Source organism: Coffea eugenioides, chromosome 6 (genome assembly GCF_003713205.1).
Source record: "Coffea eugenioides isolate CCC68of chromosome 6, Ceug_1.0, whole genome shotgun sequence".
Classification (NCBI taxonomy): domain Eukaryota; kingdom Viridiplantae; phylum Streptophyta; class Magnoliopsida; order Gentianales; family Rubiaceae; genus Coffea; species Coffea eugenioides.
Window position 1 is genome coordinate 11,809,421 of NC_040040.1, and position 26,266 is coordinate 11,835,686.

The window sequence follows — 26,266 nt, forward strand, 5'->3', positions numbered from 1 at the left end:
TGGACAAACTGAGATCTGATTGACCAAATTTATTCCAGACTCAAGTGTCCACTTAGTCGTAAATTACTAGAAGGAGAAGACTATTAAAGTGACGAGTTTCTATATTCATTCAGAATGTAAGAGTCGAGAGTATATTAGAATATAAAAGAACAGCAAGAATAAAACTCGGAGATTGCCTTGTCATACTTCTTGCATCTTCGAATGTGTTCATGTATCTAGCCCCAACCCAAAATACCGGTCAGTGTGATGTGAAAGCCTGCAATAAATAAATAAATACGTTCAACATTAGCCCATGTAGTTTCCTTGAACTGATGATTGACATGCATAGTCTCTTGACTGCTAATATTGCCATTCATATTTGGAATCTCATCACTTCTCCTTTTCTTTGATAAATATGCTACAATATCCGGTTCTCTGAGATCAGACCAGATAAATTTTAATTATAAAACAATCTAAATAAAGGAACCTCCAATAAAGAATCAGCCAGAAGAAGTTTGAAGGATCAACTTCACATCCACCCACATTTCAACAAGACATTGAAATATGATCTTCTATGGTTCAAACTTTGATCCAAGTAGAGAACGGACTCAATCTATGCACTTGAATACAGATAAAAGGAGTTTCATGAATTAAGATGAAGTACCGAAAAAATGTTGTGGTGGCCTGGATCTGCTATGTGAGCCATCAAGTTCTCAACGGGACCTTCTCCAGTGTAAACGGCCTGGAAACAAAAGCCAACAAAAGCTAACATTGCAAGTCTCCCATTCTTGATTTCCTTTGTCCTTAAGACCATAACTGGTTCGGGTGATCCCCTTCCCCACATGAACGGATCAAACCACAGACCACCAGGGTAACCAACATCAGGCTTCGGCTTCTTCTTATGAGGTAATGTAGGTTCAATGTCAACACACCCTGGATTCATCATATCAGCCCATCGTCGACCCTCAGCCCATCCCATCAGCACAAGCTGCACCACAAATAAGGTTGTGGGATCTGCAAAATATTCCCGTGCACCAGCATCATACCAAGAGAAGTTCTCGATGAAGCCTAGACTTTCAAGCCATTCTGGAATCAGTATTCCAGCTACAGCAAGCATTGCCCATCTGCTATGCATTAGTTCAGCTTGAGCAAACCATTTAAGCAGCTCTGGATCAGATCCTAATCATGATGACAAAGGCTCATCTTTTAATGAAAACCGGCCTAACATAAATATCTGCAGGAATGAGTTTTGCAAGTAGCCCACATGATAAGTTATTTTAAGTCATAGCTGCATAGTGCATACCTAGTCCTAAAGGGTCAAAACCAAAATCTCCAGGGAGGCTGCGAGAATTAATGAAAATGAACATAAGTAAGCACATCAATCAGTAATTGCAGTCTTAATTTCAACAATGATCCATCACTTCTTGGTTGCAATTTCAAGAAAAAGAGAGCACTACGGTCAAAATTTCTGAAACTCCAAAATTAATCTTCTCATCATCAAGGATGACTGATTATGTATCACACAAATTCGTAGCCCAGGAAATTTAGTTAATTATTGGATGAAGCGTTGCGCGGTACAACATTTGAACTTGCATATCATGGAGCAGTAGATACGAATAGAGAGAGAGAGAGAGAGAGAGTTAATATACCTGCCATCAAGCCATTCTGGAGGTGAACTCCCTGGGAACCACAAAGGCCTATCCGGGGGAAGTGGCTCACAGACACTGGACACCCCTTTTGTAGCATTCAAACGACTTCTTCCTAACAAGCATGCTCTTGTGACTCTTCCTGGCAACGATTTTGTATTTATTTCGCTGAAAGAAATGACAAGCAGAATTAGATTCTATGACTGGAAAGTTCATTCATTAGCAAATGACAATTGATACTGTACTGTGCATGTCCAAAAAAAAGGTCGATGCATCTTAAGGATCAACGCAAACCTCTACAATTAGATGAGAACTTGCGAAAAAAAATGAGGAAAGAAAATGTGACCTGGTTGGAATGCTTGAAAGTGCAGTTGAAGCAATGGACAGAGCCATTTTGATGGAAGTTCACAGGTCTTCCTAGACTGAAGAGGGTAGCAGCAGCTTAAGCTTACTGATGTTATTCTAGGATGGCATTTCCACGAGAGTAGACTCATCCACAGGTTAAAGAGTGGTGAGATGTGGACCAATGAGGGCCATGGTAGTTTGATCTTTGATGGATGTGGAAGTGATGGACACCAGACTCACTGGCTTAATGAATTCTCCTACTAGTTATAAAGTGGGTTGGCCCATTTGGTTCAAGGCCTTCATTCTTCTTCCCTTGCTTGACCTGTACAGTTTGGACTAATTAGTGTGACTGTGATCCAGCACTGTCCCAAAGTCCAAATTAAGCTGGGAAGGACATTTCTAGGTAAAGTCTTGCTTTCTTTTTTAATTCTTTTTCTTTTAATAAAATTTGGAATCTCTCCCTAATAGACTAATTAACATAAAGAAACTTCACTCAAACTATATATATATACATACATATATATATCTCATAATACAACTCCTTGAAGTCCTTACCTATCAAATACAATCACTTGTCTACAAAGAAAAAAGGGAGGGAGGGAGGAGGGGGGGGGGGGGGCAAAAAAAGTTTGCTCAAATGGGCATGTTATAATGTCGTGACAATTAAACGCAAAGTTAGGGTCTAAGGAATGCAGCAAAAATTAGGTACCGGGCTCTGTAAAACCTTTTCTCACATAAACATAGAACTGGAAGCTTGCCATCCTACATTTTAGCAAAACTTTCTCCCAATTTGAAGTTCAGTCCATCAATCTTAGCCATTCAGTTGCCACCTTTTCTATTTCTCCTCTTCTTCTTACTGCCACTAATTGGTGCCGCAACTGCCCAAATGCGTACACTGTAGAATGACAGAGTCTTTTTTGATCGAATTTTTTGTGTTGCAGAATGACAAAAGTCTATGTCAAGTTGTCAACTGATTACAACCGCGCACCCATAACAAAGCAACTAGTTGTTTACGTTTGGCATTTGGCAACTGCACCCTCTCTTCTGAAAGAGACGTCACAATTACAATTGCTCCATAGTATATATACTATGCTTCAGCGTTAGAACGTGTCTATTAGCATAGTATCTTTTTTCCATTCTGAACTAAGTTGACATTCCAAGACTGTTAAGACTGGAAATACAGCTAACTTGTATACCTATATATCCATTAACACAATTATGCTAGTGAAATATTCCACAAAAGAACTCGCGGGTTCTTTTGATGGAGCACTTTTTATCCTCTCGTATTTTCTTTAGGGAGCTTTTGGGTCCTATCTGAATGCAAGGGTAAAGGAAAGGAAACTGCAGGAGAATCAGTCACTTTTTCTTCTTGACTAGTAGCACTATTTACTTTGATTTGCCAAATCTTATATATACTCACAGTGTATACACTATCATCCTTTGATTCATAACATGTATGTAAAACTTGAATTTCACATAGTTATCATTCGAATTGATACTAACTTTTGTTAGTACCATTTCATTAGTACTTGCTTCTCCTTTTTTATAAAAAAAAATTGATGAAAATTCAAGTGCCAATATCCTCACCACTTCACAAATTATTTCGAGTACGTAATAAAATTAGAGAAGAGAGGAAAGAAATGGGAACAAAAAAAATAAAAAAAGAGAGAAAAAGAAAGCCCAAGACAAAGTGGCCCAAAACACACAGGAGTTCGAGCAGCACCAAAACATTCACGGTTCCCCCAACCAACTTCCAATTGAAAATGAAAAGCAAACTCTTTTCTGTCTTTTCTCCGTCTCTTCCCTTCAAATGCACTCCTCCATTCCCATCTCTCTCATATCCCACTGCTGATTCCGACTGCAACCTGCCACCCTCCTGTTCCACCCCCACCCCTTCCCCAATCCCCCAAAGCCTAAGCTCCATACAACCAAACCAGATCTCTCTCTCTATCGACTATTCTGTAAGCCCGATATTAATGTATTCAAAACGTTCCCACCTTGCTCCCTTGGCACTTTCCTAGTCAAAAACAGAAACACAAAAATTATGGTTGAGACTGGTACGACGTCTTCGTGGTGGCGGACTCAACTCCAAATCCACCATCACCGGCGGTGGATCTCTACATTCTTCACTACCCGCAAGACCCTTTTGGCTGCTCTTTGGATCGCCTTCTTCTTCACGGTTTTTTTGTGGCAGCAGAGGAGTGCCGCAGCTGGATTCTCGATTTTTCGGCGACCCATTTCTTCTAGGGCCTTTCCTAAGCTCCGGCCGGTGGCTTTCAACTTGACGGATTTTGGGGCGGTGGGCGATGGGGTTACCGTAAATACTGCAGCTTTTGAGAGAGCTATGATGGCTATTTCTAAGCGTGGGAAAAAAGGTGGTGGACAGCTCAATGTACCGCCGGGATATTGGCTTACTGCCCCTTTCAATCTCACTAGTCACTTGACTTTATTCCTTGCTGAAGGTGCTGAATTACTTGGAATTAATGTGAGTTTTCTGCCATTTGACTCTTTTTGTACTTGTGTCTGTTGAACTTGCTTGTAAGTAGCTGAATGTCAGTTAATGCTTAAAAGTTGTGCATTTTAGCACAGATTTTGTATTGATAATCGGGTGGAAATGCTCTTTTGAATATGTCAATGAGATGGGTCCTGTTGGTGGGTGAGGTTGGTGTTACTACATGCCTTTTTGCTACACCATTAGCATGCTTCCTTATATCAAGAGGCAATTTGCAGAATTTGGATTAAGCTGGATCTGTGATTGAGTTCATTTGAGACTTCGATTATAAATTAAGTTCGGTATAGTTACTGTTGTACTCGATGTGATCGATTGAAAATTGAATGGAAGAGAATTCTGGGCGGAACATTCTGATTTAGATGGAACTGGAGTTCTGTGATTGAGTTCATTTGAGACTTCAATTATAAATTAAGTTTGGTATAGTTACTGTTGTACTTGATGTGATCGATTGAAAATTGAATGGAAGATAATTTCTGGGCGGAATACTATGATTTAGATGGAACTGGAGTTCTGTGATCCATTATGGGATTTGCATAAAAAACACATGGTTAATTAGATACGCAAATTGATGTCTACTTTACCCAGGGGCTTTCTCTCGAGAAAGATCATGCACAAAGGCAATGAGAGTATTGTAACTGCTTAGAGTCTTAGACCTCAACTTTCAATTGGTTGAATATCTTCTTTTGTAGGACCTTAGCTGAATGTTTATTTGAGTAAGTTTGTTTCTGATGGAGAAGGTGCAATGATGATCTTATCCAATCTCGTTAATCTGATGATTACTGAGGACAACCCTCTAATCCATTTTCAATTGACTGAGCACCTTCCCTTTCTTTCCTTTTACAGATGTGCTTACTAGTTTACCGTTACCTGCTTGTTTGATGAAGTTTATGAACTATCTCTATCAATATTAGTGAAATGTTGCTGGCAAAAGTGATTTGTACTGAATCCAGCTGTACATTCTGTTGGTTCATAGGTGATACAAAAGGATGCTTTAGTATAAGGGCCTCTCTAATCTACATTGTGGCTTGTTTGATTTTACTACTCTTTCTTCTGTAAAGAACTAAAGATAATCATTAGATGTGATTTCCATGAGCTTGTGTTCAGTTAAATTTGGCATCGTTGTACTACTGCAAGTTCTTGGTAGGACAGCAAATACACGTTGATAGAATAGGGACCCTTTGGTTTGAAGGCCTTTCTAGACTTAGGGTGCGTTTGATAAAACTGAAATCTAAAAATTGAAGTCTAAAATCTAAAATCTGAATCCACTAAGTTATTGAATTGTTAAGTATTAAATCTAATACATTTGAGTGCATATCACATTAAGTGATAAGTGAATAGCTTATTACTTAATTTTGGGAAGTTTTGCCTAGAAAATTCAATGTCACTTAATTAATTCAGATGTTCAATTTTTTGTTATCAAATGGTCTGAATATATTAAGATCTGAATCCATTAAATTTAAGTGGAGAACGGAGTTATCAAACAGGACATTACATTACACCTTTGCTGGGTTCCTTTACCCTTTCTTTTATAATGTTACTGATTAGATGGGGATTTCATGAGCAAAATGAATTTTATATTTGGATGAACTTTTGTTTGTTAAGGAGTTTTAAAAATGATGAGTGATTCTTAAGTTTAGGTAGAAACTTCCATGGTTCTTGATCACACTGCAAGAGGGGAGCAGGGGGAGTAGTGGAGAATGCATAGTTACTTTCATGGCTCTTTATTACTTAGAATGGACTGAAAATCAAAAAACTTCGTCATATACAATATTTTGTGGCTGTAAGCATACATGTGTCTTTATCTACTGCAACCTTTCTAAAATTTTATGGCATTTTTAATTTGAAGCTCAAAAGTATTTTGTTCTCACTGATGCTTGCCTAAAATTAAAATGTACCCTACAATTTTTGTACTCTTCTGCATAGCTGATGTGTCTTATCTATTTTTCCAAGATTTTGTAAAGAGTGTGTTGTGATTAAAATAAGTTTGACTCTTCTGGTTTTCATTTCGACTTGGTATCTTAATAATTTCAACAGAGCCGTCTAATTTTCTCTATCATTTAGCAGCTTGTTCTGCATAAAACATGAAGGGTTAACTAAAGCCAATTTTCTTGGTGAGTTATGAGTTGATAACATTTTGGTTTCTCAAGCAGAGTTTCATGCTTAGGTGTACATTCAGAGATTGCTTCTTCTTGGCCTCATCAATACTTTCTACTCATATTGGAAGATTATCTGTGTTTGCTTGGAGCTTGTTGATGTGGACAATGGGCTGTCATTTGGGTTGTGTCTTCTTAAGCACTATCAACTTCTTTTTCATAATTGCTAGTGTTATATCTCTGACAGGATGAGAAGTACTGGCCTCTCATGCCGCCATTGCCATCATATGGCTGTGGGAGGGAACATCCTGGACCTAGATATGGAAGTTTAATTCATGGTCAAAATCTTAAAGATGTTGTCATTACAGGTTAGCATCTTGGCCCTGGTGAACTGGTAGGACATTTAAGAGTTCTGATACTTCCCCTGTTCCTTATGCCCCCCAAAAAAAAATGTAAAAGAAGAATGAGTGTGTGTGTGTAGATAGGTGCTGAGGCATATAAGAAGCAGAAGTTTTGAAAGAATCACATTTGAAAGAACAAAAGTTGTATTTTTTTAATGCGTAAAAGATTTGAGATTATTTTCTTCAATCGCAAATTTATGCATTTAGCATATACTTCATGTGCAACAATAATCTTAGTGATATGTACATCTAGTCTAAAGGACTCTGAATAGCTTGTTCACAATCTTATACTTGTTTCCTCTGCTGAGGCTAAAAACCTTATCACTGATGATCATGTCAAATGATCTGAAAGCCACTAATGTGCTGTTGTGACTTCAGGACATAATGGTACAATTAATGGACAAGGTCAAGCATGGTGGAGGAAGTATCGACAAAAGGTTCTTAACCACACCAGAGGGCCACTTCTGCAGATTATGTGGTCTAGTGACATTTTGATCTCTAACATAACATTACGTGATTCTCCCTTTTGGACATTCCATCCATTTGACTGCAAGAATGTGACAGTTAGGAATGTGACAATCTTGGCACCTGTCTTTGAAGCTCCAAATACTGATGGAATAGATCCTGGTAAGTCTGTTCTATGTCAGAACACTGTTTAGCTTTTCTGTTCCACCAAATACCGTTGTTCTTGAGCTTTGAACAATGAAAATAATTTGGTATAATGTCAATATATCAGCAATGCCTTGTTATTGTAACTTAATCTGGATATTTCCTCAAGTTTTCTGGAACTTGGAGACGTGTCATAAATCCATTATGGAGTTGGATGAAAAATATCTAATCTTGGAGGGATTATCACAATACATGGTTTTGTCTTATTTCTAAGAGCCTAAAGTAATGGCAATACCTCGATTGTCATCATTGAAGAATTGAAGCCATGGACCTTTTACTTCACAACCATTCATTTTTCCCACTGTTTAGAAAAGACAATCGCCTAACTTATTTTGTGCAACAAACAGATTCATGCGAGGACATGGTAATTGAGGACTGTTACATTAGTGTGGGAGATGACGCTATTGCAATAAAGAGCGGATGGGATCAGTATGGCATTGCTTATGGACGGCCTTCCAGAAATATACTCATCAGAAACCTTGTAGTTCGATCAATGGTCAGGTCAGAACTCCCCATGTCAATACGATCTTAATTGTGCTGCGCACTTGTCATTTTTTATATCTGCCTCTTTCCAATGTGCATTTCAGTTTTAGAAAAGCTGTTAGTATGTTGAAGGAAAATCAGATGCCTACTTGATTGATAAAAGAATTTAGTCTTTTCTCTTTATGTTTTAAGTTGATGATTCTCGTCCTGCATTTTGACCGAGTTCAATCTCCTATTTCTTATTGCTGTTCAACTCAAATGAGACCTTGATTTTGTTTTTTCAATTGATTTCAAAGCCTGGTCTTTTAGCAGACAAATCCCAGTACCCCTTTCAATCAAGTATTTAGTGACTTCCCCATAATGGAATTATTGCAGTGCTGGCATATCCATAGGCAGCGAGATGTCTGGTGGGGTGTCAAATGTCACTGTGGAGAACGTCCATGTTTGGGGCTCAAGGCGTGCCGTGCGGATCAAGACAGCCCCTGGAAGAGGAGGATATGTGCGACAGATAACTTACCGGAATTTGACATTTGAGAATGTCAGAGTGGGCATTGTGATCAAGACGGATTATAATGAACATCCGGACGATGGATTTGATCCGAAGGCCGTTCCGTCCTTGGAGGATATAAACTACTTCTCAATCCATGGCGAGGGAGTTCGGGTGCCTGTTCGTATGCATGGGAGCGCAGAAATTCCGGTGAGGAAAGTGACTTTCCGGGATATGTCGGTCGGGATTACTTACAAGAAGAAGCAAATATTCCAGTGTGCTTTTGTTGAAGGCCGGGTCATAGGGACCATTTTTCCAGCACCCTGTGAGAACCTTGATCTATACGATGAACAAGGGCACTTAATCAGGCGTTCTACATCTCAAAACGTGTCAGATATAGATTATGATTTTTGATATGATTTTGACTTCTGTCTCTAGGGCCAATTTTCCAAATGGGGGGGCAGCATGCTTGGATCAGTAAAAACTGTGACCGCAGGTTTTTCCCAAGACAGCACCTCTCTCATGCCTTTTTCTTTTCTGCGCTTTCATTTCTTGAGGACTCTTTACGTCGTACGTACAGTGTATATATACTCTGCAAATACTGGAGCTGATGTATCCACAATTTCAAAGTGTGAAATAGGAAATGTAGGTTAGCTGTTACTGCAGTATCCGATTGTAATTGTCAATCTACAAATTTTTGAGCCATGTCAACGGGTAAAGATTCGAATGTTGTTCACAAAGCAAACGAACAGGAGGGATGTCCATGACGGTGTTGATTCGTCTGTATTGAACTTGCTCAAAACCTCGTACGAGGTGAAACAATCATGTGATAAACTACAAGCTTGAGAGCTGGGATCCCCCGGTGAAAACTGAAGTCGGTGTTTCTAGGTGAGACCGTACTAATCTTTTGTATTTGTTAGATCTCTTAGTATTAGGGAATCAAAATCTTACGATAATGCTTAATAGTCTCAAAATCCAATAATTCCATGCCTACAAGATGTTTTGTTTTGTTTTTCGAAGCATATGCCTATAAGATGTTAAACATTATTGTAAATTGCTTTAATACAAATACTCCAGCACCTGCTCGAACGAACGAAAACACAAGAAATTGCTTTTCTCATGGACCTTCTTCCACATTTCGCCATCGCACATCCGTATTTCCTTTGACACGATAATACGTGGGTGGACAGCCCGAAGTCTCCACGATATTTCCTTTGACACTACAGAATTTGCGCGACAAAAACGAGCGAAGGGGCATCACTCCAAACTTGGAAGGATGAATGAATTAAGAGCTGAAAAACATGGTACCTTAGCATATATTCCAATTTTTAGGGACCATCATTTCACAATGCACATTGCTTCAAAAATGTTCATCACCCCTACCTTTTTTCTCTCTTTGGGGGTACGTGAGTGAACTTTGAATGTATAAACATATTTTATGAAGTAATCCATTTGATTTTATTTTTACTAATCATATCAAAATTAGTGACCTCGCTTGACTCTTCTTTTACAAAAATATTAAAAGATAAGTTTTATTGAAATATTAAAAGTTTACAATATGCGGACAAAGGTCCAATTGTCTGTACAAAATGTGCATTGAAGTAGAGAAGAAATGAACGAATCCATTCCTCATCATATAATTAACACTATACAGAAAGGAAACTATTGAAACAAAGCTGATAAGGCAGGAATATCCTCCATTAAACCTGCCATCCTGATATCTCTAGTCTTCTTTGTAGAGTGATTTGCTGGTGCACTGAGTCTGATGAATTCTCTTCACATGGTTGGTTTTGTAAATTTTATTTAACAAATGATACGTTTACATACTCCCCAAGAATTTTCTGTTACGTTTTACTATACATTTCAATCTTCTTCAAAATTACTAATCCACTTATAGCATGGGTGGTTCAACAAGCAGCCAGGGTAGGTTCCATATATCCAAATTACCCCAAAAAAAAAAAAAAATTAACATGCTTCTTATATTATAAGAGAAACGTTAAATATTCTGGATCATGGAGCATTTGACCTGTAATTTTGATAAACCATCAATTGTCGGCAAGCACAGCAAAACGTGTGGTGAATCCGAACATGTTCTTGTCAGTTCAGCAATAGGTGATTAATTTTTGGCCATTTGATGAGAACCAGCTGCTATGATTGCTTTATTATTCTTGTTCTCATAATTATTGCAATGATAGAAACGGATGAATTGTAAATCAAGTTAACTTGTGACTAGGAGTAAGGCTTAGGGTGTTAATCCCGTCAAAATCCATTCCTCTTCATATTAAAGTATAAAATACGTAATTTATTTTCGAGGGAACATCATCTTTTAAACAATTATGGCAAATTCGCTACGGCAATCAAATACATTACATAGAACTAAGTTGTGGTTTAGTCCAATGCTATTAAACTCGGATCGGATAGTGACTCGACTAAACTATTGGGTCAATGATCAATTGGTCAAATCAGTTGGACCGTTCTTAAAAACTCGCTGACGTCAACATGATGTCATAATTATTTTATATTTTTATAAATTTAAAAAATATTGAAATTAATTTCTTGATTATATTCGGCCAATCATAGAAAATGTTCCAAAAATATTAGACTTTCAATCAAATATAACCTAATAATTATATATATATATATATATGTAAATTCATGGTTAAATTATGTCCGCTCTCCAAAACTACTTGAAAAACTAAATTAAAACAAATTATGCAAGTTAAAATCACTGATGCTAAATTGATAAGATCATAGAGATGAAAACATTTTGATTTAGAGATCATTCAAAAAAATGAATGATTTTGGTATTTACACTAAATGGGTGGCGTTTTCTTATTTCTATTAATAAATGAAAGTGTTACAATTTAAGTAACTCAAATTATGAATGAGAAAAAGAAGAAAGAAATATTTGAGAATCGGGTCACTGGTTTAGTCAGTTTTTTAGGGTTTTGACTAGTTTTTTATTAAAACAGCTTTGTGCTACAAACCAATTGGGAAAGAATGCCGGTTCATGATTGGAATAGTTGTACCGACCGGTCCGGTCCGGATCTAACAACACTAGTTTAGTCCAATTTGGATCGCAAAATTGTTCCATCTCCAATTCTTCTGTGATTAGCTTAGAATTTTTTTAAGATAATAAACTCTACACAGTGTGGAATGTGGATGTTTATATCATTTCTTGTGAAAGAGAACATGTGTATCTAGTACCCTTATAGCTTCATTCTTCACTCCTTGCTCTCAACTGCTTTATTGGACTTGCTTTTTAGCTTTTAATTTTGAATACTCTGTCATGCAATTTTTTTATTATTATTATTTGATTTAATTCATTTTTTGCCTCGTCAAAAGCTAAGACAAGCCAAACTCAAAAACTACAAGAAACGGGTTTCTTGTATCTTGAGGGTTTATCTAATCAACTTTTAAGATAACTCGAAGCAGCTGTATGCGGGGCATGGCTTCAAGCATTAAATTTTGGGTTTTTGTCAACTCTTTCAAAGACAGTGATAAACTGCATAACGTCCCCACAACTATCAATCCCCAATACTTTGCTTTCGTATTTTTCTTCTCTTACTCAAATGTCAGTCCACGACTAAAAAGAGCACAAAGCGCAAATTAAGGGGTGGAGCTGGAAGACAAAAAACAATGCATTGTGATGAAGAAATGAAATCTTTAAAACGTTGTGAAAACCTTCAAATGAACGAAATGCATTTAATTTTAAGAAAAACGTTGGGTTTAAACTTGCGTCTTATTATGCACTTTCTTTCTGGACATCTCAGAGGCCCCATCAAACATTAATCGAGTCGTTCTTGAGAGGGACACGAATTAGTTGCTTTCTATACATGCATTTGTGAAATATCTAGACTCGGGATGGGACGCTTGTCGTCGCTTGAACATATTGGAGTATGGACTATGGATATGATCAATTGACATTCAGAGAATGGCTTAGCTGTTTACCTAACGTTAATTCCAAAACAGTAGTAATTTTTGAATTGGACCTAAAAAACTCTTAACATATATATATATATATATAATAGTAGCAATCTAAGTAAGACCTAAATTTTTTTCTAAAGCACTACACAATCCCTGCACAAGACAGGGAACAACGACAAAACATTTGCCAGATAGAGTGAGCTGAGCTGAATTTGTGGCTTGTGAAATTTGGTAGCCTTTGAAGCAAATTGATCATGGCTGACAAGTGACACAGCCCTTTCTGTGGATAACGCCACAGATGGAATCCACACAAGATGGTTCATCATCATATAGCAGTTGATATCTGAAAGCGATTAATCGGCCCATGTTTTCCGAATTTTCACAAGGCAAATTAGGAATTTCGACATGTCTAAATCACATAACTAAATTACAAAGAGGTACCAGACAATACATTAGGTGATCGTATTAAAATCAAACTGCCACTTCTGCTTAGTTTTCTCGCAGAGCACGTTTGGGCAGCTTCCAGGCTATTTCCAAGGCAGCACAGCACCTCCTCATGCCCTTCTCTCTTCTGAACTTCGTTTCTTGAGGACTCTTTACATCGTACAGCGTACATATACTGCAAATACTGGAGCTGACGCATTCACAGTTTGAAAGACACTCCGGTCATGTGAAATTGTAAATGTAGGTTAGTTGTTACTGCGGTGTCGACAAACGTTGAGCCCTGTCGACGGTTAAAGATTCAAATGTGGTTCATTGAGCAAACCAACAGCAGGGATGTCCGTGAAGTTCATCTGCATCCGGTTGAGTTGAGTGGGACGTCATTTCTTGGTTGGTTGACCAAGACTTGTTCCAAGTCTTTGCCCATTCCTTGAAAATAAGCCTATGCAATGCATATAAAAGTTATAGACCAGTAAAAATAATGCAAGATCCACAAATTTTGAGCTGCCTAAGTTTAATACCAAAATATCTAATGTGACTTCGAGCTCATCTGCATTGAAACTTGCTCAAGAATCAATCATATGGCATTCTACAAGGTTGAGATCAAATGTCATTAGTAACCGGACTAAACAAAAGCCTTGTAAATTGCTTTAATACTAAGGCACTACATCACTGAAACGTTACTTCATCCATATTGCTAATACTTCAATAGTTGCAACTTCGACCACAGGACTGGTGGTTCTTGAGCTCTATTTTGCTATTGGTGATCAAAGATTTGTAATGTCCTCCAACATATAAAACTTTATAAAGATTCAAGTATGAAGTATGATAAAGAAGCATGCAGGACAAGAAATGTTCCGTGCATTAGGTGAATCTTAACGCAGTTGAACTAATGATGCCAGTGCAGTTTTATTGGGTACCACTACCACATATGCATGCGCCTTTTCTTAGTCTTTATTTGACTTCACCAACATAGGCACCAGGAAAACAAACATGTGATATTTCTTTTAAGCAAAACTACGTTAGCGCTCATCATTTCAACTGCACTAAATTTTTCCTAGCAAAACATTTCCTTGATAAAGTGAACTGATCTGAATTTGTGGCATGTGAAATTTGCGAGCCTTTGGAGCAACAGGATCATGAATTAGGGCAAAAAAGATTATCAGTTACAATCTTCAGAAGTATTATGGTTATGATTGACGGAAAAATATACATATACATGGAGCTCAAAACATATAAGGCTCAGATTAGGTAGTGTATATTTATGCATGGAGCTCAAAACAAATTGTCATTAGTTAAATACAATTTGTTCAAATGAACAAAATTGTTCCAAAATGATTCTACTGAAAACTGTTTGTAACCTTTAACCCACGGGCCAAAGCACCATAAGGATTGATGGCTGAAAACCTTTTACGTGGATAAATGCCACAGACTGGATTATGCACAATATTGTTCATCCATGTTTTCCTCATTTTCACAATACAAATTAGGAATGTCGACATGTCTTCCAAATCACATATCTAGATTGCAGAATGGTAGCTGTCAATCGTAAGGTGATCATATCGAACAAAACTACCCCCTGTCTCCATAATTTTTTTCAGCGGAGCACGTTAATAGGCAACTTCCGGGCTATTTCTTCGACCTTGAGGTAGGACTAATTCATGTTTCCCCTCCCAAAAAAAAAAAGTAGCGTTTACTTGAGAACCTTTAAACAATTAAATTGATGAGAATACCCTGCAGATATTTGGAGTCTTTTCAAACTTTTGACTAAAATGATCAATAGCGCCTTTAAACAATGTGGCTAATTAAGATAGTTTAGTTGGTGAAACAAATCCTCCATCGTATAACGACATTTGCTTGACACAATATATGTTGGTGGACCGCCCGAAGTTTCGATGACATTTCCATGCATTGTTAAGCGATTGTTAAGCGACAAAAACGAGTAAAGGATAAAGAGGCATCCATATTTTATCTGTAAACTTGGAAGATTATGGACGACTCCGAAGCATTTGTTGGCAATGCATACCTAAGCATGAAAGGGTAAGATTCTATGTCCAATGTGAATAACTATGTTATAAAGTATTGCTACATATTTCTCGACTGAAAGAAATAATCACAGATAGCATTTTAGCAACAAAAAAAAAAAAAAAAATTTTGGCATCTCATCTTTGAAAATGATATGTTTTAGTAACGCATACTCGTGCGCGTAATCATTTCTTAAAATAATATATGTGCTACGCATGATATGTTTGACATGGGGAAGCTGGGAATTAGGGCATCTTCTACCAATTTGCAGCATGAATTGATATGGGGGGAAGCTGGAAAAAAAAAAAGCTACCTAGTTATATTCCAATTTCCCGGGACCATCATTGTGCATTGCTTCAAAAATGTTCCAAGTTTATCATTCTAAATTATTCTTCTCTGACCGGGAACGTGACTATGTGAGTGAATACATTCACCAAAGCACGGAAATGGGAAATTGTCAATTACGATTGGTGTGATACTTGGGAGACATCGACAGCAAGAAAGGATATGCATGGGTACACAGCATCTTCAGTCATGGGTTATAAAGAAGTTGGCATAAACATCTCGAGTTCGTGATTTATGCTAAAATCGTATGTTTTCAATTGGAAGCAATCTAATTCCCGTATATAAACATGTTTTACGAAGTAATCCATTTGACGATAAGCTTGCAGTTGCATAGTCGTAATTAGGGGTGTAAACGAGTCGAGTCGAGTCGATATTTGACCTAATCGAATCGAGTCTTAATTTAGTTTTATGAAACTCAAACTCAAACTCAACAAGTTCAAAATGTAAAGCTAATTTGAGTCGAGCTCGAATTCGAATTCGAGTTTAAAAAAATAATTAGTTTTATTTTTAAAAAATAAATAAAATAATAATTTTTCTTAACAGATAATAAAATATTAGGAATATATATGTAATTTTACTATTAAAATAAATATATATATATATAATCGAATCGAATCGACTCGCGAGTTAACGAACTGAATATCTTTGAGTTTGAATTCGATTTGATCAGGTCGAACTCGATGTTGAGTTTAAGTCAAGGTCGGACTCGACCTGCTCACGAGTAGTTCGATTTGTTTGCTAATGTGGACTTTGTCGTCGCGTAAGGATTGATGAGTGGGATTTAAGCAGATAAATAATCCATGATCTACAATTATTATTATTTTTTTAAAGCAGAAAACAGGTGGGATTTACTAATTGGGGACGAGAAAGGGAACGATAAGCCACTAATTGTCAGCGGGCACAGTCAAACGTGTGGTGCTACATTATGCAGCACGAGTTCCTTCATGAAATAAGTTAACCTCATTGCACGCTATTTTCATTAATCACGTACGGCTAAACATGCTAGAACCAAAATGTTAATGATATGAAGAAAGCACAAAGGAATCCAAACAAGTTCTTGTCAGTTCAACAATAGACATAGAGTTATTTCTGGCCATTGGATGAGAACCAAATACTATGATTGATTTGTTATTCTTGTTCTCACAATTATCGTAATGATATATAAATGGATGAATTGTAAATCAACAAAAGTTATGACCTACGATTAAGGCTCGTATAGGTAGTATCCTATCAAAATACGTAATTTATTTTAGAGGGAACATCTTTGAATTAATTATGGAAAATTCACTACGGGAATTGAATACTTGAGAGAGAGAGAGAGAGAGAGAGAGCTATGTATCTCCAAGTTTTCTGTGATTAACTTTAGGATTTATTTATTTCATTTTTTTCCCTCCTTTTCTAAGGTAATAAACTCTATACAATGTGAATATTATATGATAGAGATTAGAGAACATGTGGATTAATTAGTACCCGTAGCTCCATTCTTCATTAGTTGCTCCCAACTGCTTTATTTAGATTTTAATTCTGGATCTTTTGTTATGCGACTTTTTTAATCTTTTTCTTTTTCTTCAATTTTTTGGATTTTCAAAGCTTAAACAAAGCCAAACTCGAAACTACAAGAACCTGTTTCTTGAATCTTGAGGATTTACAAAATCAACTTTTACAATAACTCGAAACAATTGTAAATGAGACAAAACATAGAGCTTGAAACATTAAAAGTTGGATTTTTCTCAACCATTTCAAAGAAACTTCCTAGGGTATCAATGGTGTACATATCCTAAGTAAAAAACTTAATAACATCCGTAAATTACCAATCCCCAGTAATTTGCATTTTCTTTTTATTCTCTTTTTTTTTTAATTAGACGGCAACCGTTAGTATAATCTACTCCTACTCCTACTCTAACCTGCATTAGGGGAAAAAAGAGGTCCAACAAGGTCTAGAGAAATCGACAAGAACTGAACTATCATCGGATCAGAAAAGTGCATTACGCACCCATATAGATTTTTAAAAAAATCACATATAATGGCATATTGATATAAGGTAAAATTTGAACTCTTGACCTTCCCCATCAAGACTTAAAATCTTAATTTAATGTTACACAACTAAGAAGAGCACAATACACAAATTAAAGGCTGGAAGTGGAAGATCAAAAACGATTCGTTGTTTCATGATTCGTCACGTGCTGTAGAAATGAAATCATTAAAACATTGGTGAAAACTTTTAAAGGAAAGTTGGAATATAATAATTTTAAGAAAAACGTTGGATTTAAAACTGCTGATTATATATGTGCTTTCTATTGGACATTTCAGAGGCCCCATCAAAAATACTAGTGATCGAGTTGTTCCTGAGAGGGACAGGATCACACGAAGTAGTTGCTCTATGCCTTGCTCGAAGGGATGGGACGCTTGTCGCTTGAGCATGTCTTCTTGTGGATATGATGAATTGACATCCTACCAAAGGCTTAATAGTTACTCGGTAGTTATATCTATTTACCTAACGTTAATTGTATAACTCCAATCATTTTTTTCACCGCTTTAGCATTTAACGAGAACTCGTTCTAACATTTCCAAAGACAGAATATGGATAAAGTGAAAGAACATGAACTGTATTTAATTTCATATAAAGATTGTTTTTTTTTTAAAAAAAAAAGGAATTATTATACAACTGTTTCTATATAAAAGACTTATATTCTCCTAAATTGTAATCTGGAAAATGATCGAATTTTACTTTTTCCTCGCACCACACTTGATTGATTAACATAAAGAGTCTGGACTTGGTTTTGAGTGAGTGGGTTGCTTTTGATTTCAGCAAAGTCGGCATTGGCTTCGGTTAGCTGGTTTCCCAAAAGAAAATAAATGTCGGCAAGGGTGACGCCGGGTCTTTATGGATTTTCTGCATGGGACTCGTGAGACGAAAATTGACATACGGATCGTATCACTGCATGCCGACGCGGTTCGTCTTCTTCGCCGCTCCGTTGGCTCCACACGATCCGTACAAATGGTGGATCCTATGAGGATAAGTGCTTAACTTGGCATGGCTGGTGCGAATGTGATGAGCTGATTCTTTATGTAAAATTAAACTCCGATGCAAGTTGTACGTACACGTGCAAAATTTTATTTCAGATTTTATGGTTAACATCGAGCTAAGGCCTGGGCAAGCTTGAGATTTGGACCACAAAAAATATTACGTTGAATATTATTGAGGGAGAATATTAATATGATGTAGTTCCCCAGAAGAATATTTGAACTCAAGCTTTACCCAGATCTGGAGCTTATTACCTTCTCTCGCTCTTATGGTGCCAAGTATATTCCACTTTCTTGTCTTTCCAAATTCGTGTTTGGATTGCATTTTCCGTCATTTTTCATGAAAAAATTACTGTAGTGATTTGATATATGTGAGGGAAAAAGGTGATATGGAAATGTGATCACGGAAAACGATAATATTTTCTGACGGAAACAAGCAATGCAAACAAGGCAGGTACCCCAATACGAGTTCCACCGTTTTTTTTTTTTTGGGCTTTCCCATCTGAATCATCCCCTTGCAATAATTTGCACGGTAATAATTTGATAAATGTGAGGTAAAAAATGTAATTCAAAAATGTATTCAAAAAAATATATAAATTTTTTTTTCAGAAAATTGCATCCCAAACAACACCATAAATATGATAACAAATTCTTAACTACAAACATATTCTAATTTGGCAACGTACAAATCAATAAGATTTAAGGAACAAGTGCTCAAAAAGTGCAAAAATAGGTATTTCCTGATGATAAATTATTTACATGACAAAATAACAATTAACTTCTAACATATTTGGAGGGAAAAGGGATGTATTGGATGGTATAGAACGAGCGAGTGTAAGTAAAAGATTTCAGATTCAAAATAAAATAAAAATTTACTTCTAACAGATTTCGACTCAATATTATAATATGATCGTTTTAGGAAATCATTACATCAACACATGTCTAATGGCTTCTTGTTAGCACATTGTTCAACAATGGCAGTGATTTACATTGAAATGAATGAGATTAGTGTGATCCACAGATAAAGAATTCCTATCCATCATCCAACCACAAGTTGGACTCTTGAAAGTGTCTCCTTATAACATGACTATGGGAGGACTCTCGGGTATCTTGTTTTATCTTTGCACAGCATGACTCGTTACATCTTTCTTTCTATATACAAAGCGTGAACAGGATTTGGTGTTTAAACAGAAAAAGTATTATTTTATTTGTTTTGCTAAATATATTCTTTCAATATTTACTATCCCCGTCGTATATATAAACTTCTAACTCTTGCACAACTACCATCATACAAGTCGGCACTCTTCTTGCCCCCGACTTGTAAATGCTTAAACTTTATTTATTGTCTATCCCTTTTCCCAAAAAAAAAACTACCACTATACTACTCCTATGGCAATGATCCGCTATTGTAAGTCATTAATCTATTGCCTTTTACCAAAGAATTTATTTGTAAGTCATTAATCTTCATTCTTTTATACTTTTTATCCTTTTGGGTTGTCCACTATGCCTTTTGCATGTGTATGTTTCTCAATTATCATTCATTCGTTTCTTAATCTATCTTATTTATCGGAGTGCGCGCCCACGCACACACACAGCAAGCGTGCCTCGATCAGTGATTACACCGGAACAAGTCACAATTGAGGTAGAGTAGCGAATCGATTTGAAAATTTCAAAAACTTGTAGGGGACACGTTTACCCCGGAGTGCTCTTGAAATTTCGAACTGAAGTACAACAGGCGAAGATATTTTTTGACAAACCCACCGCACCACGTCGCCGGTTGGTAAAAGAGTAATTTAAAAGAGTAGACATGAAGATCACGTGGTGGATTAGTAAAGCGTCATAAATCGCGTCACTCACCGCCCGTGACTTGACCCCTCACATTTCATTTTTCTCGCAACAGCCTATCTCCCATCCCCCAACCACAGCCGCTACTACCGCGCCTCTGACTCAGCTTCCATCCCCGTAGCCCTTAGCTACCCCTAACCAAAGAAATATTCAGATCATTTTGTGATTATATCAGGAAGCCTAATGTTTAAACTTACACGCAACACACAAATTCAAACTCACATGGGACATTCCTTCACTGTCATTTTACCCCTTAATGTTTGGAATTCTTATCAATTTTTCTTTTAACGTTATTTTAGTCATGTTACCTTCAAAACTAACAGTCAAATTTAATAAAATATATTAAATAAAGTGATTAGACATGTTTAGCCTTTAAAATTATTATCACTTTACTTTTATAAACTATAGTCTTATTATTAATTCACCCTATAGAGTTATTTTTTAAATAATTTGTCTCACCATTAATTCAATATAGCAAGTTAGAAATCTTTAGAACATAGTACCCTCTTTTGTATAATAAAAACAATAACAAATTTAGCGTGGCTCCTCTAAATTTTAGTATCAAGGAAAAAAAAATCAAGTATTAATCTCTTTCTTCTTAACAATTTTATTAATATTGAAAACATAGAAAAATATGAGAGAGAGGGAGAGAAAGAGAGTTTAATTCTTTTTTTTTTATACACAAACAAGAAAGAATTCAATAGTTTTATTATTTTAAAATTACTTTATTTTTTTATTTACTATCCAAATCCAATCTTAATCCTGAAAACATTAAGGTAATACGACAATATTAGATTATTTCTTAATTCTTTTTTTGCAAAATCTAATATTCTGTCTCTTTTTTGTCCTATTGCTTTTTCTTTTTCTAGTATTAATAAGTATGAAAGAAGCAGTTTTAGAAAACTCTTTTATTTTTATATTTTTTGTACTCTTAAAGTAAAACATAAGAAAGAATAACCATTCCAACTTTTTTACTTTTAATTATATATAAAAAAATGGTAAATACATTTAAGAATTTTTTTTAACATACTTGTTAGATTAATGATAGAGTAAAATACTTAGAAAATAATATTAGAAAGTAAAGCTATTGTATCACAGTAATTTAAAGAGATAAAGTGATAATAACAATGTACTAATACTATAAAATAAAAGAATATTTTTATTAAAAATTTATTGATATGCTGAGTTAAATTATCTATGACATTAAATAATTAAGAGATAACGTTATGGGGTAAATTAATAGTAGTAATAATAAAGTAATAACAATCCAAACGATAATGATAAAAAATTTCCCCTACAGGACAGTGTCAATCACACCTTAAAAGTTGCAACTGTGTTCCCAGAGATTATACCACGCGTCCACAGATATTGCCACGTGACGCGGCATGCATAGTTTCAGTACCACGTGTCGCCTCTGGAGTGGCGGAAAAGAACGTGCATTTGCCGTTTTAGCTTCAAAATGGTTAAGAACTTTGTGTGGTGGCCCACTCCGGCCCCGACGGAGTTTAACTGAAGTACGGCACGAAACCCGCAGAAATACATGAGAATAACAGATGGACGCTTTTAACTAACGCCGTTAGTTAGAGGTTAGTTTAACACCGCCAAAAAGGGGTGTCTACCTAAGAATAGCCGTTGTACAGCTTCGAAACTCTTCCTTTCTAAAGTTTGGTGGGTCATTCACGATTTACCCAGTTGTCCAAGATGAAAGAATCAACAACTGGCGTTAATCACACATTTGCTTTTTCAGCCACGTGATTAAATTAGGTAATGACCATTAATTAATTTAGTGAAGGGAATCAAAGTTGGTATTTAGTGGGCTCAGAGTGGTTGATTAGTTGTAGTATTTGTTTAATAATCCACAAACCCATTTGGTTCTGCAAGGAGAAATTTCCTCTAGTCATAAATGTTTACAAATAATTTCCAATTATGTAGAGCATTCTAAGGTACACCCTTGTCTTTGGCTCTGACATACATTGATTAAAGAAGCATACTGAACTTACCCAGGACAAAACCTGACTCAAACAGTGGAACTTTACTTTTTTTCAATGATTCTTAACCTTGTCAGGTACTCAATATTCACTTTTGTAAGCTTTCCTGTTGCCTATCCTCCAATAGACTAGTATTTTATATTTCTTTTTTGATTCTGAAAAACAATTGGCAGATTTCATATTAATTTGTCTTTTCTACATGCGGGAGTTGACTATTAGCCTCAGGCAATATGTATTCCAATCCAGCAAAGGGAATCAACCACTAATGAAGAAGTCCTAAGCATGCTTGTGGAAAGAGGTTAAGAAAGCAAGATTTAATCAAAATGTTCCCCCTCAATTGTTTTTTGGATTTTCTGATAAAAAAAAATTACTGTAACGATTTGATATATGTGAGATAAAAATGTGATTGAAAAATATATTCATAAAAAAACACATCTAGTTGGTGATACTAAGTGGAAGTTGTGGTTTCCTGCATGGCTTATGAAAGAGGAGCACACGCTGATTATTTGATAATTGCCAATAATGCGTAAATACTCTTGTAGCTATCATTACTACTCAATATATACGATGATGACCTTCGGATAGAAAAAAAATAAAAAGACAAGCACTTAAGATGTCACAGAAATAGCTAAAAATTTATTTGATCGTTCGACTTTGCTGATTAAATTTGGGCAGTTCATGAGTTAGTCGTCCGCCTCATTTAATGTTCACAATTATTTATCATTAATAAGTTAAAAATTTTATAATGATCATAGTACCATTGCATTTTTCATTTACGATAAAACCATCATATTTATTGAAGTCAAATACCAAGCCTTTAATTCCTTCTCGTGCTGTATCCCTCTTGACCTGGTAAACTCGGATGCCTCTATCTTCTCTCTCTACACTACTAATCAACTTTCTAGAAATGAAAATGAAAATATTTATTCTCTCATTACTGTATACTCTGTTCTTGTTTATTATTGTAATTAAGATCTCATTTGAATTGATATTTTTTAGAGTTTTTATTAAAAGAATATAGATTGTAACGATTGATATACGTGAAATTAAAAGGTATTTAAAAAAATATGTTTATAAAAAATATAAAATTTTTTTAGTAGAAAATTGCAATACAAAAATTTTTCTGTAGAAAACTGCAAACCAGACGCAACATGCCTAACCAAAATTTCTTGGTCTCCTTTGGGGGGTAGTAACCAAAAAATTTCTTTCTTCCTACCTCTTCTCCGGAATGTGGTGGAGAAATCGAGAACTCCCTGACAAGGAAAAATGGGACGAAAGGTAAAATGCGATGGAAGAATTATGAAAGACTTGAAAAATAGATAAATGAAGAAAAGCAAGTGGCAGGGTTGATGGCTGACGGCAACCTGCCCCGAGGACAGAGATTGTAAATTCACAGAAAAGGAAGGACACGCAATGGACACCGCTTCAGTGGACGCAAAGAACACGTGTTTGAAATGGTTGGAGATAAAAGAAAATACAAAAGGACCCCACCTAGCAGACCAAAAAACCTTTAAGAAAACTGCAAAAAATCAACCCTTGAAAGGTGCAAGGTGCGACCTCCCAGATCCCTAAAACCCCATATAATCCTCGTGTGTAAATTCAGTTCCTTGTACCTTTAACCCTTGACTCCTCGGCCAACCCAAATAAAAACCTCATACGTTCCCCCTGTTTCCCATATTCATTCACAAGTCCCTTACATAAAAAGGCAAACTCCGGTGATTGATTTCTCTCATGCCCAACCGCTCTCCATCTCTCTCTGTGTAGGCTAAGCAAGAGACAACATATATTCCTTGTTCTAGGCGTATTCCTGCTTTCCTGTTCATCTTCTCCGGTACTATGGGTTCGTCGGAAGTTATGGATTCCGGGAGGTTCCCAGCTGCCCAGAAGTCAAACTTTGCTCATACTTGTAGTCTTCTCAGTCAATACTTGAAGGAGAAGGGTAGCTTTGGAGATCTCAGCCTTGGTCTCACCCGAAACTTTGAGCCTAATGGTATTTTCCCAGATCCAATATTCTTATGTTAATTTTTCTTTTTTTGGGAACTTTTGGGATGTATTCAATCATTCCTTAATGAAACTAAGATGCATTAAAGCCGTCTTCTCTGATACTGTTTTTAATCCCCGATTCATTCTCCTTTCTTTTTTGGAGAAATACTGGTAGTACATAACTGATTACTCTCTCTCTCTTTTTAACCCACAGGGCCTCCGACTAAGACCATGAATTTGCTCCCCATGATCGAGAAAACGGGTAAGAATTCCGATGCGCCGGCGGCGGCTAGGACTCCCAGCATGCCGGTAAATCTTTTTGGCACCGCATTCCCTAAAGGAGAAGCCCAAAAGAAAACCGATGACAGGTTGGTACTCGGCGGCAGTAGTAATTCTACATACTAAAAATTTTGACCATTTTACCCATGCCTTTGTAGAATAGTAAAGTCATACGATGTGGTTCTTCAGGGTTATTATCGTCCCGAACAAACTTATTGCAGACGTTTTAACTTTTTGTTGTTCGATTTTCTGATCTGACAGTGTGGTAAAGGCGGAACCAGAAACTGCCCAAATGACGATTTTCTACAATGGACAAGTCATGGTGTTCAATGACTTCCCAGCAGACAAGGCCAAGGAAATCATGCTTTTGGCCGGCCAGGGATCTTCACCGCATGGTGTCAACACTTATGCTACTGCTAACATGGTTCCAAAACCGGCTGAATCTGCTACCACCAACTTGGTTACCTCTTCTCCAAGCATTGTCCCCAGCTTTGCTAACAACTTGGTCCAAGAATCTGCCCAGAAACCTCTTCAACCGAATTTTAATGGTAAGTTAACGTTTACTTGAATCTTTACTCCGCACCCGTCTTCTTTATTTGGCGTTTTGTTCGAATTCTAACATGGGATTTATCTCTTTTTTTTTTTCCCGGCGTTTGCAGATTTGCCAATTGCAAGGAAAGCTTCACTCACAAAGTTCTTGGAGAAACGAAAAGATAGGTAGGCGTTTGGAATTGAAGTCATGCAGTAAATGTTCTTTACCAATATCATTCTGGTCTTTATTCACTTTAGCTGGAGATGGACATAGGAAGGAGAAGATAAATACTAGTGTAAAATTGCACTTCCTTCTTAGAGTCACATAGCAAAAAGAGTTTATTTTTGTTGGTTTGAGAGTCGTCGTCTATGATTTTGCCAATTATTTCCCGATAGGAATATAGGAAGGAAAGGTTGGAGCTTGATACAATACGTCGTTTTGTAAAGGAAAAAAAGATGTAAACATTTATGATGATTTATTAATTCAAAATTCATTTTTGATACTATTGGAGTTGTTATTCTCATCTGTTTGTTTGTCTAATATTTGGGATGAAGTTGAGATATTGATATCCTCGTGATTTTTTTGTATTTTATTGTTGACATTACAGGATCACAGCAAGAGCACCATACCCGGTGGGAGCTGCTGATCCGAAGCCGGCTGAAAGCAAGACATGGCTGGGCTTCGCTGCTCAATTCCCTGTGCAAATGGAGCGCCATGCGTAGTTTCTTGATAAAAAAAAAGTCTTGCTTTTGGGTTATGCTAATCTGTCCCCGGATTGATGATTGATTCCGCAGTGGAAGTTAAAAAAAAAGCTGTTTAATATCATCGTTATTAACTAGAGCATTTAAGTGTTTAGATCTGACCATATACACCAGTCAATTTTTGTTATTGTTGGTTCTTCCTTCGTGTAATTAGAGACTAGAGAGAATATTTTATTCCTTGTCCATCTATCTAGTTCATGTTAGCATGCTGCTACTATATGTATCAGAAGATCCTGCTGAGATTCATCGATCTGAAACCTGAATTTTCTTGCGCCAATATTCCTTTCGAAGCTGTACATAATTAAAATTTACTACTATTTCGCCAAATTCCTGTCTCACTGACTCTGAAAAGAGTCTTCCGTTGTTATGTTATTGTCGGTTCGCGAGAAACATGGGCCCTGGTGTTGGTGTTCTTGAGGGGGGTGGTGAAATGTTTCAACGGAGAGACGAATCTGCTACACCTACACCTTAATGGCAGTTTGAGTACACGATTCCTTTGGC

At 36.5% G+C, this 26,266-nt stretch overlaps 3 protein-coding genes and 1 non-coding gene across 4 annotated transcripts; 3 read left to right on the forward strand and 1 right to left on the reverse strand.

Annotated features, from left to right (window-relative positions):
- Positions 1-2,101, reverse strand: LOC113774550 (photosystem I chlorophyll a/b-binding protein 6, chloroplastic). Its single transcript, XM_027319090.1, has 5 exons — positions 1,972-2,101; positions 1,629-1,793; positions 1,283-1,320; positions 644-1,158; positions 1-256 (listed from the first exon to the last, which is right to left on the reverse strand). Exons 1-5 carry the CDS (start codon positions 2,016-2,018, stop codon positions 239-241), a joined length of 783 nt encoding a protein of 260 aa, XP_027174891.1. The 5' UTR covers positions 2,019-2,101; the 3' UTR covers positions 1-238.
- Positions 2,102-3,746: 1,645 nt separating this feature from the next.
- Positions 3,747-9,320, forward strand: LOC113775338 (probable polygalacturonase). Its single transcript, XM_027320169.1, has 5 exons — positions 3,747-4,455; positions 6,823-6,943; positions 7,355-7,603; positions 7,993-8,146; positions 8,504-9,320. Exons 1-5 carry the CDS (start codon positions 4,015-4,017, stop codon positions 9,027-9,029), a joined length of 1,491 nt encoding a protein of 496 aa, XP_027175970.1. The 5' UTR covers positions 3,747-4,014; the 3' UTR covers positions 9,030-9,320.
- LOC113776595 lies at positions 5,221-5,300 on the forward strand. The gene has a single exon (XR_003469085.1). It is a non-coding gene; the product is annotated as a small nucleolar RNA U30 (small nucleolar RNA).
- A 14,462-nt stretch (positions 9,321-23,782) lies between the features above and the next one.
- LOC113775587 (protein TIFY 10A) lies at positions 23,783-26,042 on the forward strand. Its single transcript, XM_027320530.1, has 5 exons — positions 23,783-24,200; positions 24,408-24,561; positions 24,734-25,020; positions 25,132-25,189; positions 25,612-26,042. The coding sequence occupies exons 1-5, from the start codon at positions 24,047-24,049 to the stop codon at positions 25,724-25,726; spliced, it is 768 nt and encodes a 255-aa protein (XP_027176331.1). The 5' UTR covers positions 23,783-24,046; the 3' UTR covers positions 25,727-26,042.
- Positions 26,043-26,266: the final 224 nt, after the last annotated feature.